This window comes from Liolophura sinensis, chromosome 1, assembly GCF_032854445.1.
Source record: "Liolophura sinensis isolate JHLJ2023 chromosome 1, CUHK_Ljap_v2, whole genome shotgun sequence".
Lineage (NCBI taxonomy): Eukaryota > Metazoa > Mollusca > Polyplacophora > Chitonida > Chitonidae > Liolophura > Liolophura sinensis.
Genome location: NC_088295.1, coordinates 67,869,219 through 67,883,362, shown reverse-complemented (window position 1 = coordinate 67,883,362; position 14,144 = coordinate 67,869,219). Strand labels below are relative to the sequence as shown.

Here is a 14,144-nt window from a genome sequence, read left to right as displayed (position 1 = left end):
TGTAAGGAGAGGTATTGTGAGTGAAGGATCAGATGCTGGCAGCGGTGGGGGTGGTGGTGCTGGTGTCAGTGTCAGTGTCCAGTGTGGTTACAGTTTTTGGCCAGTCATAGCGTTGTAGTTGTAGGTAATGCTTTGCATATCAAAGACCAAGAAATCTTTTTTATCTCATAGCTCAAGATTTCCTGGGCCATTGTCAGGGTTGCATTTGCCGCCCATAATACATGGATTATCAAATACAGTTCACAATTTGAATATAAAAGACCTCTGCACTAAATTTGTGCACGAACTCCCCACAGTGTCTATTACCATGGCAGTTATTTACAACTCCATAACATACGAAGTCCCTGCTTTGCAATCCTTACACATACATGTACAAGCAACAGTCATTGTTGTGACAGTATAATCATTTTGGCCTTTCTTATCGATTTCATGGCAAAATCTTAGCGCTGTCATGTATCATGTAATAGCATGTAATATCTGTATATGACAGTGTCAATCATTCTACTTTATTTTGGTTTAGAGGTCAATATTTGAACGTATCGCATGGCTTGAACATTATGCAGTTTTATTAAGTGCTCAATCAGTCGAGCAATATTCTCTGAATGCCTAATTGCATAATATATTAATTGTTCTTAGATCAGTATTTCTTGGGGGTGGAGAATGTTGCATTATTGGGATCAGTCAGCTGTGTGTCATATATGAGCATTACAACCTGAGTGTCTTACAGCTGTTGATTTAAGGAATCATCTTTTTCAGTTACTACATTTATTGCTGAAGAAATCTCGTCTCGTCCCCTCAAATCTGGCCAATTTACAGATGTTAGATCCCTTCATCAGTGTATTAGCAGATTGTCTCACCTCTAAACATGTCAAGGTAGGTACATCCAGCAGACTTCACTCCTGCTTCAAAATGTTTTGCTAAATTAAGCTTCTCCGGTACCAAAATCACTTTTTACTAGTGTAATTCTTCAACCTTTTTACATGTTTGCAAGGTGTTTATTCGAGCATTTTCTGAAGGCATTATTTGGTGTAGACTGCCAATGTTGTGCTTTTTGTGAAGCCCTGAAATTTGCCAATCTGACCAATGTAGTTTTGTCTCCCAAAGCGAATTAAAAATGTGCATAAATTGCACTGAAAGTCGAACTTTCATATGCAAATAGGTTGAGGAATTACAGTATGTTCAACACATTCAACCTTGTAGGCACACCTTTAAAGGCACACCATTAATGGGTTTTAGGAATATGTATAAATCTTATCCGATCACATGCTTACGTGTCTCACCCATGGAAATGTGCGTTGATTTTCAAGCGTTATGATTCATAAACCCTTTGATATAAAATTGATTGAGTCAGCAAAAGTCAGAGTTGTTTTCTGGTGAGTACATTTGCATTTCTGTTAAGTTGATGTGAAGTCAAGCTTTTACCAGGTTAGAGATTGCACTTTTTTAGTGAAAGATTTGATGTTATGATTGGTAAGATTAAAAAAGCAGATTAACTTTCTCCTTGTTTTCTCCAGATGACGTGTGTATCTCTGCGATGTCTGTGCTGGCTGTTGAAGTTCCCTCTCCCCTCGCTGGAGACCCAGGTAGAGAGAATTGCCAGCTCTTTGTTTGTTTTATTGAAGAACTACGCCACCGCGGGCGCAGCCAAGGGAGATAACAAAGAACTGGTCTCCATGTGCTTTAAGGTAAACCCCAACATTTGCTATGACTTAAGAGGAAAATAAATTGCTTATAACTTCATGGAATTTTTCACGAACTTATCATCCTCCTGTATTAAGTTGGTGAAGATTAATAGGAAATTTTATGGGTACACCGAAAATCATAAGTAAATCCACATGATGTCCTGCTTTCATATAGCAAGGTGATTACATGTAGTTGTTAAAAAATAACATGAAATAACTGGCTGCAGCTCTGTAATATCAGGTGTGCTTTAAGTGGGTGTAGGTACAGTCAGGGAAATTCTTCACCCTACATGCTTTCATGATTTACCTGCTGGTTTCTTCTCTGGCCGTACATGGGACGGTCTGCCAGCAACGTGCGAATGGTCATGGGTTTCTCCAGGGCTCTGCTTGGTTTCCTCCCACCATAATGCTGACTGCCACTGTATAAGTGAAATATTCTTCAGTACGGTGTAAATCACCAATCAAATAAACAAATGAAATATCTGATTCATTCTGTTTATATCGATTCGGCATGTTCACTATTCCTGATAAAATAAATGTGCGCATTTACATAAAGTTATTCTTGATGACACTGTCTTGCATGTTGTGCCAGGGTTTTCTTTTTGTTGTTTTTTTTTATTTCAAGATAGCGAGCATTGATATTTATTCTAAGTGGTGATATCATTCCTAGGAATTCACATGAGTATAATGAGAAGTAAAAACGTTTGTAACTTGTAAACCCTGTATCAGGACAACAATCCTCGTCAGAAAATCTGTAGCATTAAAATTCAGCATTTTTTAAGGTTGTTTACACAGTGTGATTTTGTCCTATCTACTTATTGGTATGCAATTAAATAAAGTTTTAGCATCTTTTGCTTTATGGTGGAAAGGTGCGACATGTGTTGAATAGTGTGCATCATATATTCATTCCACTCATCAAATTTAGCCTGTTAATGCATTGTACTTGTATTTTGGTGTGTTAATATTGGCAGACTGTGACTGTACTTGTACGAGATGTGAAGCTGTACAAACTGGGTACGGACCAGCTGAAGGTTTTGCTCAGTTTCTGTGAGGAAGACATCCATGACTTTAACAGACAAGGGACGGCTTTCACCTTGCTTAAAGTAAGACCATGCTCTTGAGACTTTCTGCTAATTTCTGCCAACCCTCGCCAGCAGTGTAGAGTGCTCTTACTGAAAACAAGTATGGTACCCGTTTACGACTTATATGTCCAAATCCAGCAGTATCTATGTTAATCTCAGTTTTGGTGTAGCATTAAACTATATTTCTAGGACCCAGTAGGCTGTCGTGTTTTTCTGCAGCATATACCTGTAGGTCAAATCTTTGTAAGGATAGGGTTACACACGAATCAAATCAAAATCAAACTACAGGTGAGCATTTTCAAAGTCAATGTGACTTTTACAGTAGACTACATGACTGAGTTTTGTTCAGTTCTTCTTAGAGTACTGTTTTTGCTTCACAAGTACGTGTTTTGTATTGTATATTCATTTAAAAGTGCTGTCTTAAACAATAATGTCTTTCTGTTTTTATAGCTTATCTCTGGCTTTAAGATTTTCTCACCCAAACAATGTTGCTCATATTCTATATTTAACATAGGCCTGACTGCGAAATAACTGACAATTAACCCTATGTACCTGTATTAACCCTATGTTCTTGTAGGCCATACTATCCAGAAAGGTTGTGTTACCTGAGGTCCATGAACTAATGCTGAAGGTGGAGAAGATGGCGTTGACAGGGGATTCCCCTCATGTCAGGCTACAGAGTCGGCAGGTGCTTTACCACATTTCATAAATGTTTAAATCCTTTTTTGGGGGGTTTTGGGAAAACATTCCATAGAGGATATTAGTGTAATGGATTATCATACTGCAGTAATTGATCTAAAATTTCACCCCTGACTAAAGTTACACATTTGGCTTGATTCGGAGAGTGGTTTAACCATGGACAAGTGTTTTAAGTTTTTTTATCGAAAAATGCAAATTTCACCAAAAGTAAAATTATATTTAATGATATTTGGTTTGCTCCTAAAATACCCTTTTTTTTAGCGAAATTTTAGGTCATGTATTTGAATTTGCGTTAAATTTAGCCCTGAAGCTAAAACGGCTCCCGAAAAGTATCATGTATATAATTTATTCCATTCTTCAAAGCTGGTGAAAAAAGTCGAAGCATAAAGAATAGTTACTCTACTGCATTTAAGCATTAGAAGGTTGGAAAAATGTATGTGTATAGTAGTACTGAAGTGGAAACTGCTTGCTAATAATAGCAATTCTTAGCAGATCATTCTTGAAAAAAGATTGTTTTGTACATGTACATTTACTATGATTTTCCTTTGATTCTCAGCTCACCCTTCAGTACTTGATTGATTACCCACTGGGGAATAAACTGCAGAAACACCTAGAGTTCTTCGTCACTCAGTTGGAGTATGAGATGGAGTCGGGCAGAGAATCCACACTGGAAATGTTGGCCACCATATTTTCCAGTTTTCCACAGGTATTAGTCGTAGGTTTTTTGGCCAGTAATATCTCTTGAAATTCAAAGTTGTTATCCAGCATTCTGTCTGGAGTTGCGATACATGCATGGTAGTAGTGGACATTAGAAAATATGTAATTTAAATGTGTATGTATCTTTGGGCTATTATATAATGTATGTTATTTTAGGCTGACAAATTGCATTATTCTTCTCTTTTTGTGTTCTAAATTAGGTATCCGTGCAGTGAATTAAATAATTAAAATGACGTATTCTATAAAATGTACATGTTTATTCCAGGTATAATTTGTCTTTATTTTTTAAGTACTTTTGCATTTTCTATTCAACCTCTTTTTTGTGATAAGTATCTTCATGTTTTCACTTGTAGAATGTGTTGATCAAGTTTTAAATTTGTGTTTTCACTTGCCAAATATCTTGATCTAGTTAATATTTTTTCACTTGTAGAATGTTCTGATCAAGCTCTTTTGTTTTCATTTGTAGAATGTCTTGATCAAGTTTTCTGGGCTATTTTTCTTCCCCATGGCAACAAGCCTGGCTAATGATGAGTCAGCAAAATGCAAGAAACTTACAGCATTGGCTCTCAAGTCTCTTCTAGAAAAAGTAAGTGAGAAAACCCTGTTATACGTTAAAGCTTATGCTTGGTTTGAAAGTAGTGAGATTTATGATAGCACAAAATATTCATCCGATGTTACTTAATGAATTTGGATGTACCAGTAACTTTTTTCTCTCAAAGAGAGCAGCGGTGGGGAAAAAGTGTGTATGTATGTTCGTGATTAGTTACATGTAGGATTCATAAGATGCAGTGTATGTATATATATATATATATATATATATATATATATATATATATATATTTAATATTGTGATGTGTTTAAATATTTTCCTTTGTTCACCAATCAATTGTTTTATTCATTTTCAATAAATTACAGATTGATCTCAATACAAGGAATGAGCTCTTTGCTGTAACATTGAAGTGGTTCCGGGATAACAAGGTATGTCATTTCAGGTACTCACGTACATACTCAACCTTTTGACATGGAGATCACTTTTGACGTGGAGATCACTTTTGACCTGGAGATCACTTTTGTCAGTGGAATTTATGCATACAGTTGTGACGTATATGGCCCCAAATATGATTTGAAAGTCAAATATGAAAGATACAAGCTTCATGAAACCGTGCAGATAATTTCTCTACACTCCATAGTTCTCTTTAGTTTTTTGAGAATGTTTTAAAGTATTGGGTGCAGTTGTGGTTGAAAAGGTTGAAGAATTAGGGTACATGTCATACTAATAGAGCCATGAAGACTGTCTCTCTATAGCTCAGACCTGTCTTACAGACCTGTCTTACTGTAGCTCAGACCTGTCTTGCTGTAGCTCAGACCTGTCTTACTGTAGCTCAGACCAGTCTTACTGTAGCTCAGACCTGTCTCGCTGTAGCTCAGACCTGTCTTACTGTAGCTCAGACCTGTCTCGCTGTGGCTCAGACCTGTCTCGCTGTGGCTCAGACCTGTCTTGCTGTGGCTCAGACCTGTCTCGCTGTAGCTCAGACCTGTCTCGCTGTAGCTCAGACCTGTCTCGCTGTGGCTCAGACCTGTCTTACTGTGGCTCAGACCTGTCTTACTGTAGCTCAGACCTGTCTCACTGTAGCTCAGACCTGTCCCGCTGTAGCTCAGACCTGTCCCGCTGTAGGACAGACCTGTCTCTCTGTAGCTCAGACCTGTCTCACTGTAGCTCAGACCTGTCTCGCTGTGGCTCAGACCTGTCTCACTGTAGCTCAGACCTGTCTTAATGTAGCTCAGACCTGTCTGGCTGTAGCTCAGACCTGTCTTAATGTAGCTCAGACCTGTCTGGCTGTAGCTCAGACCTGTAGTCCTTAGAGAATTGTTTTTGTTGACATTTAAAGAAGCCAGATGAAAGCAGCATGTGTGGAAGCTGACAGAATTTCCTGATCTTGGTTTATCCTGATTTTCACAGTAATTTAACTGTTACAAGAAAATGTGAGGATCTGTATATGTACATTTCCTTTTACTGTTACATCTTTCTATGTACTGGTTCTATTTCCCCTTTAGGTCCGACATAGAATTTTGGGAGCCCAGCTGTGTGGGTTGTTTGTGGAAGTGGAGTCGGCTAAGTTTGAAAATCATCTGGAGGAAGTTTTACCTGTACTACAGGAACAGATAGATCCTGACAGGTACAAACAGGTAAGCCCTTGACACGTCCTATAGTTTATGACCTGCTGGTGCATGTACTGTGGTCTTTAAGAAACAAGACAGGAACAGCTGTTGAAATACCATTAAAAAAATGATACTTTTTTGGGGAAACTTGAAACCAAAAACATGATTTCACCAGGTATAGTGCACTTTATTCACCTTTCTTTTATTGAGTTCCTAAAGACTGTGGTAAGTTTATCGGTTGGTATGATCAGAATACATCAGATGCATACAGAACTTAAGTTTGATAGTTATTATACAGTTTAAAATTGAACCTGCCTTATTAACTTGAACCTACCCTTCCTTCCATGAACAGAATACACACTCGAGGCAATAGAACAAGTAAATTTTAGCGTAAGGATAAGTAATAGGATAGCGGCTCTTAAATTTGAAGGCCTGGGTCCAGTTGTTTGAAAGTGTATGAGCTAATACTGGTATTAAGTCATGTTTTATATTTAAATTTTAAGCCAAACTCAGCAGCCAATATAGTTCTCCATATTCAAATTATATTCATATATATTATATTCAGCAGTTTTAGTTCATATTTAATATAATGGTACAATGTCTTTATTTTTTTAGGGTACATGTAAGTACAAAATTGAAGACTCGGTTTAAAGTTAAATCTGGTATTAAATCTTAAACCATTTTTGAACAACATGGCCCTGGGTTTTTGATGCTTACGTTTGTGAGACTGCTCTTGGGATTATGACTGCAGTGATTGTTAATTGTTGATCCTCAAATCCGTCAAGTGTTCTGATGAAGCAGTAAGAGCTTGACCTCATTGGCTGAATGTCCGCAGCAAAAACATTGATTTATCCAAATGGGCCATGATAATCAAAATTTCAAGCATACATGCATAAAATGGTATAGTTTGCAGACGAAAATCCCTGTATGATGTTTTACTAATGGTACTAACATTCTCTCCTTGCCTTTAGGAGGGAGTGACACAAGGTGAAGAACAGGAACTGGACCAGCTGTTGTTCAATTGTCTCAACTCACTGATGAAGATTCTCAGGGAATGTAATGTTCTCAGAAACCCGAAATGGACTCTGCACTTTTCTGTCATATGGGGTAGGGAAAAAATGCCATTTATTATTATTTTTTCTTGAATAACAAAAATATACAAGCTTTGGTACAATACAAATTTTTGTGTAGTTTAATAATAATAATAATTTTATATGAAACTATATGTGTATATGAAACTACATTGGACATGTTAACTAATTGTATATTCAAGGTTATAAAAATAGTATCCTTTTATTCATCTATATTAAAGTACATTTGGTTCTTGAATATGTCCAAGCAACTTGTGGAAGGCTGTGGGTTTTCACAGTTTCCTCCAGAATGCGTCGTATTGGTGAAATATTCTGGAGTACAAGGTCAAACACCAATCAAATCAATAGGACTTAAAAAAATATGTCAAAATGTTAAAATGAGAAGTTCAACAAATAATGCCATTAAATTCATAATAACTTCAAGGTGATAATCAATAAAGATTGAGCAGAAATCAAGTCAGGTAATTTTGTGTTTACATTTATATTATGTACATTATTTTCTGTCAAAACTGGATGAGAAATCACGTACAAATCTCCTTGTAATGACATACTGTGTATCTGAGCTGTTCACATCATTAAAATATTCCGCATTTTTTTCTCAGATCATATTCGTCACCATCTGACGTATGACCATATGTGGGTCCGATATGTGTCCTGTCAGTTGATTGGTCTGCTGTTCTCAGCATGGTCACCTGATGAGCTTGTTTCCGCAGTAACCACACCTCAGGAGACAGAAGAATACCTCCTGAATAACACTTTGTCAAAGGTAAGATAAAGATATTTTTCGTGTAACTCGGTAGTTAGAATACCATGTTGAAATTTTAATAGTGTACTATATAAAAGAAAACATTAAAATTAAAAAATGGACTAACTTTAAAAAATAGTCTGCTTTGTGTTCCTAATAGTTGCAGATAGCTGAAGTGATATATTGGTAAATGATGTATCTGTGTGTGCAGATACGTCATTTACCAATCATTTCCCCAAAGGACAGGCTGATATTTGATATCAAGTCGCTGAAATACCATGTGAAGACAAGGGCCAAATAATGTTCGGGAGTTACATGCTGTTAGGCTTTCATTTCATATATGTTAATGACTCGACATTATGTCTTGTCTTATTTGAGTATAACTTTTACTGCATGTTTGCAAGATTTTTGGATCTTCTATATTTTGAAAGAAGAAAATTGTGTGAAAGAATGAGAATGGTCCATTACATTGGTCACGAGGAGTTTTTGTTGTGTGTCTTTGTACATGTATTTGTTATTTGACATCTTGATACCATTTTATATGCAGTGGATGTTTTTATTTGTTGCCAGCTGTCCACTTTGGCCACAGATCTTTGTTCTCAGTTACAATCAACTCTGCTGGATCAAGATCTAGCAGAACAAGTAAGTACACATATTCCTGGTAAGATTTGGCACATACTGTGACTGGACAGAATTTCTGTCACATATGCTAATTCTTTAACCTCTGCGACCACCACTGCGACAAATATTTTGAAACATTCGGAGAGAACTATGGGGTGGTTTTTCTTTTGGGCATCATTTTCATAGTAATTGCATGCATAAATTCTGAAAAAAGTGCTTTAGTAGTTCAAAAAGGTGAAGATTTACAGTACATGGCTTGTGAGGCTCTGAGATTAGTGTAGTTTTCATACATTTTTTGTGATGGCTTTAAAACAGATACAGTAATTAAGACTTGCATTGTAAGTTATGCTTCAGTACCATACTTATACAATTAGTGAATTAGTGAAGAAATATAATGTGTATTTGTCCAGGGGACAATTCCACAAAGCCAGTTTTGACTTTTGCCAAGATTTGAAATATGATTTAATTACTTTAGATTATATGGAATAAAATTGGGATCAGTGAAAGGATGTTATACGAGGATGTATATATCAAAATTTGAACACAAAATATATAATATGCGTATTGTAAATTAAAATATTTAACTGTTGACATGTCAGAACATTGCTAAGCGTTATGGGTTTCCTTGACGGAATACTCTACGGCATCTTGCCTGATTTTGTTTGAACTACAATAATGCTTATCGTTCTGATTTCTGGTTTCTGAAAAGTTAGAAAAAGCCTTCAGAAATTGCATGACTTTCAGTATGTTCTTTTGCAGGTCATTAAAAATATGGTATTTATCACAAGGACAGCAAAGCTCATAACATCCACTGTGAAGCAGAAAACAGAGAAAGATGAGATAGAGGATACGGATGAGAGCTCTGTAAAGGGAGACAAGTCTTCAGTGCTTTCTCTCAGATGGCTCGTGAAGAAAATGGTGCGAGAAGCCAACCATGAGACGATAAATCAGCCTAAAGTCACAATTAAGGTGAGATTTGTAAAAATCATTATTGGGCTTTATAGGCCGCAACAATTTAAATTGTTTTTTTAAAGGGCAGAATAGATGGTTTTTCCATGTCAGAACAGGGTATAAAAATAAAACTTGAAGGTCATCTGATTTATGGAAAATTTGGACTGTCCCTACAATTTTTCCTGTTGAAAACATATTTGCAAGATATGAAACGCAGGAAATTCATAAAAAACAGAAGATTGAACAAAATAAATGTGCATTACTTTTATTTCAATTTTTTATTTTTTAGCCCATAAAAGATAAAATAAAATCGATATCGCCTTATCTGGAAAAAATTGCTTTTTCCTGACAGAAGGTTTTATTTATTCACCCTGTTTATTGTACTTTATGTGTTTTGCATATTCTGTGAGTTGTTTGAATTTATATTTTGAATTCGTGAATATTCTTGAAAGCTGCTTGTATTTGATGAATCTGAATTTTTTTAGTGGTGGTGAATGATATACCAGCCACATTGTTTAAAAACCACAAGTTTTAAAATTTTTCTTGCTCACAGAGGAAGAACGTGTTTAAGTGGCTGGCGGCAGTGAGCCTGGACCTGGGAGAGCCCATCCTGTCAGGTATCCTCCCACTGATGTTACCTCCTTTGATTAGAGAGTCCAGTGAGAAGACTAACTCTACAGGTGAGTGGCAGGGCTCCAGTGTGTCACGGCATCATAGCGAGTATAATTTGAGTGCCCCTGCCTATACCATTTTAACTTAGATTATCCCTTATGTAGTTTACCAACATGATGTGCTTGAAGATTATAATGGGACGTACCGCCGAAATGAATTTAGAAATGTTAAATTGGTTAAGCTAAATACAAAAATGAGTTGCATTTATCTCCTAACTAAACCTCGTGTGCATACATTTTCTGACAAAAGTCAGTTAAGACAGTTTTAAGGGAAAGGCCGTCACTGGTGTAATCTGTCCGCCCGATGAGATAACTTGCAAATGAGGCAGCACGAAGATTTCACAATGCAACATTCGCGCGTGGATCGCACTTGTAAAGAATATAATAGACTGAAAACGAATTTTAGGTCTAGTAAACCAAATGCAATCTTCATTTCAATTGATAATGTATTGTAAAGTAATTCCGAACAATCTGTATGGCAGAACAGAAGTTACGTGATAGGCCGCATTATTACAACTTATTGTCTGACATTTGAAGTTCGCTGAACAACTCCCTTCATCTAGACAGCAAGGGGAGGTAAACCAGTCAAAAAAGCCAGTCATCGCCCATGTTTCTTTAAAAAAGCGACTTGAATGAGTTGATGGTTAATGGAAAACCCTGGATAAAACTGAACATGTGATCGTTCACTCAATGTCAGATAGTCAGTTGGTTAGCGCGCTAGGCCCAGTAGTCTCACCAATTTGGTTGCTGTGAGCTCATGCTGGCTTCCTCTATGGTTGTACGTGGGAAGGTGGGGCAGCAACCTGCGGATAGTCGTGGGTTTCCCCTCGGTTCTGTCTGATTTTCCTCCCACCATAATGCTGGCTGCCGTCATATAAGTGAAATATTCCTGAGTATGGTGTAAAACACAAGTCAAATAAATAAATAAATAAACCAAATTCAGATACATGTCAGCAGACATCTTGAAGTCTCAACTTTAAGTAGATGGTGTCTAAAATAACAGTGCAGTTTTTTCACTGTGGACAATATGTGTCTTTAATAAAAAGTTTAAAGCTCTTGTCAGTGTACTCTGCATGCTTACTGTATGATATGTGTGGGTTTAATGAAACCTGTAGTTTTCAAATTATTATAAGTCTCACCACAAAGAAAAACCTGGTCACTGTCTTCGCATTATCGTGATCCAGTCAATGAGCAGAATAGTTCTTGGTCTTAGGCAGGTTAAGAAGACTTGTTAGACATTGTGATGGTTCTCATATAATTACATAGAGCGATTTTCATGTCTTGTAAGTTTCTTTATATGTTGGTAAAAAGGTGTTCTATTTAATTATAACCTACATAACAAGCAGACACATGTAGGAAAACTCATGGTACATCAGACCAAGAACTTCTCAGGCTCCCCTCGTAGATTTGAAACCTGTTTCAAATGTGTGTTTTCAAATGCCTTACTAATCAGGTCACAGGTTCTAATCCAGCTGCCATGGGTTTGGCTGCTTCTTGTCAATGGCCAATGGGTTTAATGATGTTGGAAACTTGTCTGCGAACACTAAACCATCACCCTTCACCAAATACTCAACAAACCCAATGTCTTACAGTGGCAGTGGAACCAGGCTTCAGGATCACAAAGCAATCTTAAACTTGGGTCAAAGTTTAAAATCACTTTAAAATTGTTATTTCTTATGTAAGAAGGTCAAAATACTTGCTTGAAAATGTAAATTTTGAGTAAGTTTTTGTATAACAAATTTCAGCTTAAGTAACGGAAAGGAACATACCAAGTGTATTGATTGAAATTTGGACTTAAGTCTAAGATTGCTTTGTGATGCTGGGGCCAGTGTGCTAGATTAGAGCCTATGATCCCAGTCCTCATTTATCATGGACAGATTGGCATCAGTGGGAATAGCACACTTGGAAAGTTGGTATCTCTCTTGAGTCTTCTTGTAACTGGTTTACACATCTTTTAAACCCAAAAAGTTATGTTATCAATCAATACAATAAAATAAAAAAGCAGTTTCTTAATTAGATGATTGTGTTTCATCTCCTAGATACAGCTTTAAAATCTCTGGCACTAGAAGTCTTGGAGCTGATCAAGGGGATTGTGGGTGTGGAGATTTTCACGCAGTTGTACACAAAGGTCCAGCGTGTCCTTCAGGAGCGCAGGATCAGCAGAAAACGACAAAGGGCAGAAGAGGTAGGCTTTACCAGTCAGATTAAAATCTGTATTATCGATTTAGTTTTATTGTTCAGGTTACATGTCACCAATATCTTGTTGGTACTTCACTGGCCATACGTGGGAAGGTCCTCTAACAACCTGGATGATCAAGGGTTTCCCCTGGTTTCCTCCCACCATATTGTTGGCTGACATGGTATAAGTGACATAGTTTTGAGTATGGCTTAAAACACTGATCAAATAAATAAATAAAACAAAAGTATTCAGGTGTCACTAATTGATTTGACTAATTGGCCCTTTGCAGAAACTTGGAGTAGTTTACAAGATATAGGCCAGATGGAATAGAATGCCAGGTGCATTTGGAACAGAGTGCAGTATTTTTTTTCTGCCTTTTCTTTTTCTGCTTTTTTTCTTCTGCCTTTTTTTTTTTCTTATTTACTTGTTCTGCAGATTTAAAATCTGCTGCCTATTTCACTGTAATAACTCAGCTTCTATAAAAAAATCTTTAATGTTTTTTAAAGAGAGGATTACAGTAAATAAATGACACATGGGTTTTTATTTCTTAACAGGCTGTCACCAATCCAGAAATGGCTGCCAAAAGAAAGTTGAAGAAGAATCTTAGCAAAAAAGAGGCTAAGAAAAGGCGAATTGAGCAGTTCCGACCTGCTAAAAAAGTGAAAAAGAGAAAACTTTGACATGCTTGCATAATAAGGAGACGATTTAATGTTGGACCAGAAATTGAGAAGTGTTGATTTTGTGTTAAGTCATCAGAATATGACAGCTCCGTGTATGAGCTGTTGGATCTTTGGGGGATGAAGGAGCCTTGTGATACATTCATACAATATGATTACAACTGTAAAAATGGAAAAATATTAATTTCACTGTGTGAAATAAAAATTTTAAGCTAACCCTGTCTAGGCTGTTTACTTGATATTTATTTGATGAGAAATGACCTAAAATTTCGTGCATGACCAAGTTGCAAATTTTGTATGATTTTGAGGTTTCCATTTGTCTTTATAGAGAGAGGTATTTTGATGGTTTTTTGGGGAATGATATCTTAGTGGGAGAAAGTAAATTTCAGTACCAAAAGTGACAGTTATTTGCTTTTTAAATTGCACTCTTTGTGGCGTCTTTTTATGTCATTTACCATCATTAGTGGTCAGTATTTGGCATATGCCGAAAGTTCAAACCCAGGCTGTGTTAAATGGTTGATTGATTGATTGATTGATTAATTCCATCTTCAAGACCATGGTTATATGAATTTGTTTAGTACATTACCTTATCTGACATCAAATAAATTTTTTGCAACTGAGTCCCTTTTTTTGGTATTACAGCAAGAGATGAATGGTAAAATTTAAGATTAAGTGAACATTTTGTTGTCTTTACTTGACTGATGGCTTGATTATGATGTTGAGGACGGCGGAGTGGCTTCCCGTTGTGATAAGGTGTGATTGCCTCACATCATGTCATAGTAGAAAGCTACTTATGGCATATTTGCTGCACATTTGTACTTGATTTCTTTTCAAGGCCACTGAAATAAATATTGTAAGAGGTTGTTAAT

General features: G+C 36.6%; 1 protein-coding gene across 1 annotated transcript in view; it reads left to right on the top strand.

Moving 5' to 3' along the window:
• The window catches only part of LOC135463542 (small subunit processome component 20 homolog), a 48,709-nt gene extending 35,117 nt beyond the window's left edge, over window positions 1-13,592 (top strand). The window contains exons 50-64 of the mRNA XM_064740805.1: window positions 757-873; window positions 1,515-1,685; window positions 2,654-2,785; window positions 3,342-3,452; window positions 4,020-4,169; window positions 4,647-4,766; window positions 5,096-5,158; window positions 6,236-6,367; window positions 7,312-7,447; window positions 8,034-8,197; window positions 8,747-8,818; window positions 9,557-9,766; window positions 10,302-10,428; window positions 12,459-12,604; window positions 13,153-13,592. Coding sequence (XP_064596875.1) covers window positions 757-873; window positions 1,515-1,685; window positions 2,654-2,785; window positions 3,342-3,452; window positions 4,020-4,169; window positions 4,647-4,766; window positions 5,096-5,158; window positions 6,236-6,367; window positions 7,312-7,447; window positions 8,034-8,197; window positions 8,747-8,818; window positions 9,557-9,766; window positions 10,302-10,428; window positions 12,459-12,604; window positions 13,153-13,278 — 1,977 coding nt within the window. The 3' untranslated portion in view covers window positions 13,279-13,592. The remainder of the gene's footprint in view (window positions 1-756; window positions 874-1,514; window positions 1,686-2,653; window positions 2,786-3,341; window positions 3,453-4,019; window positions 4,170-4,646; window positions 4,767-5,095; window positions 5,159-6,235; window positions 6,368-7,311; window positions 7,448-8,033; window positions 8,198-8,746; window positions 8,819-9,556; window positions 9,767-10,301; window positions 10,429-12,458; window positions 12,605-13,152) is intronic.
• The last annotated feature ends 552 nt before the right edge of the window (window positions 13,593-14,144 follow it).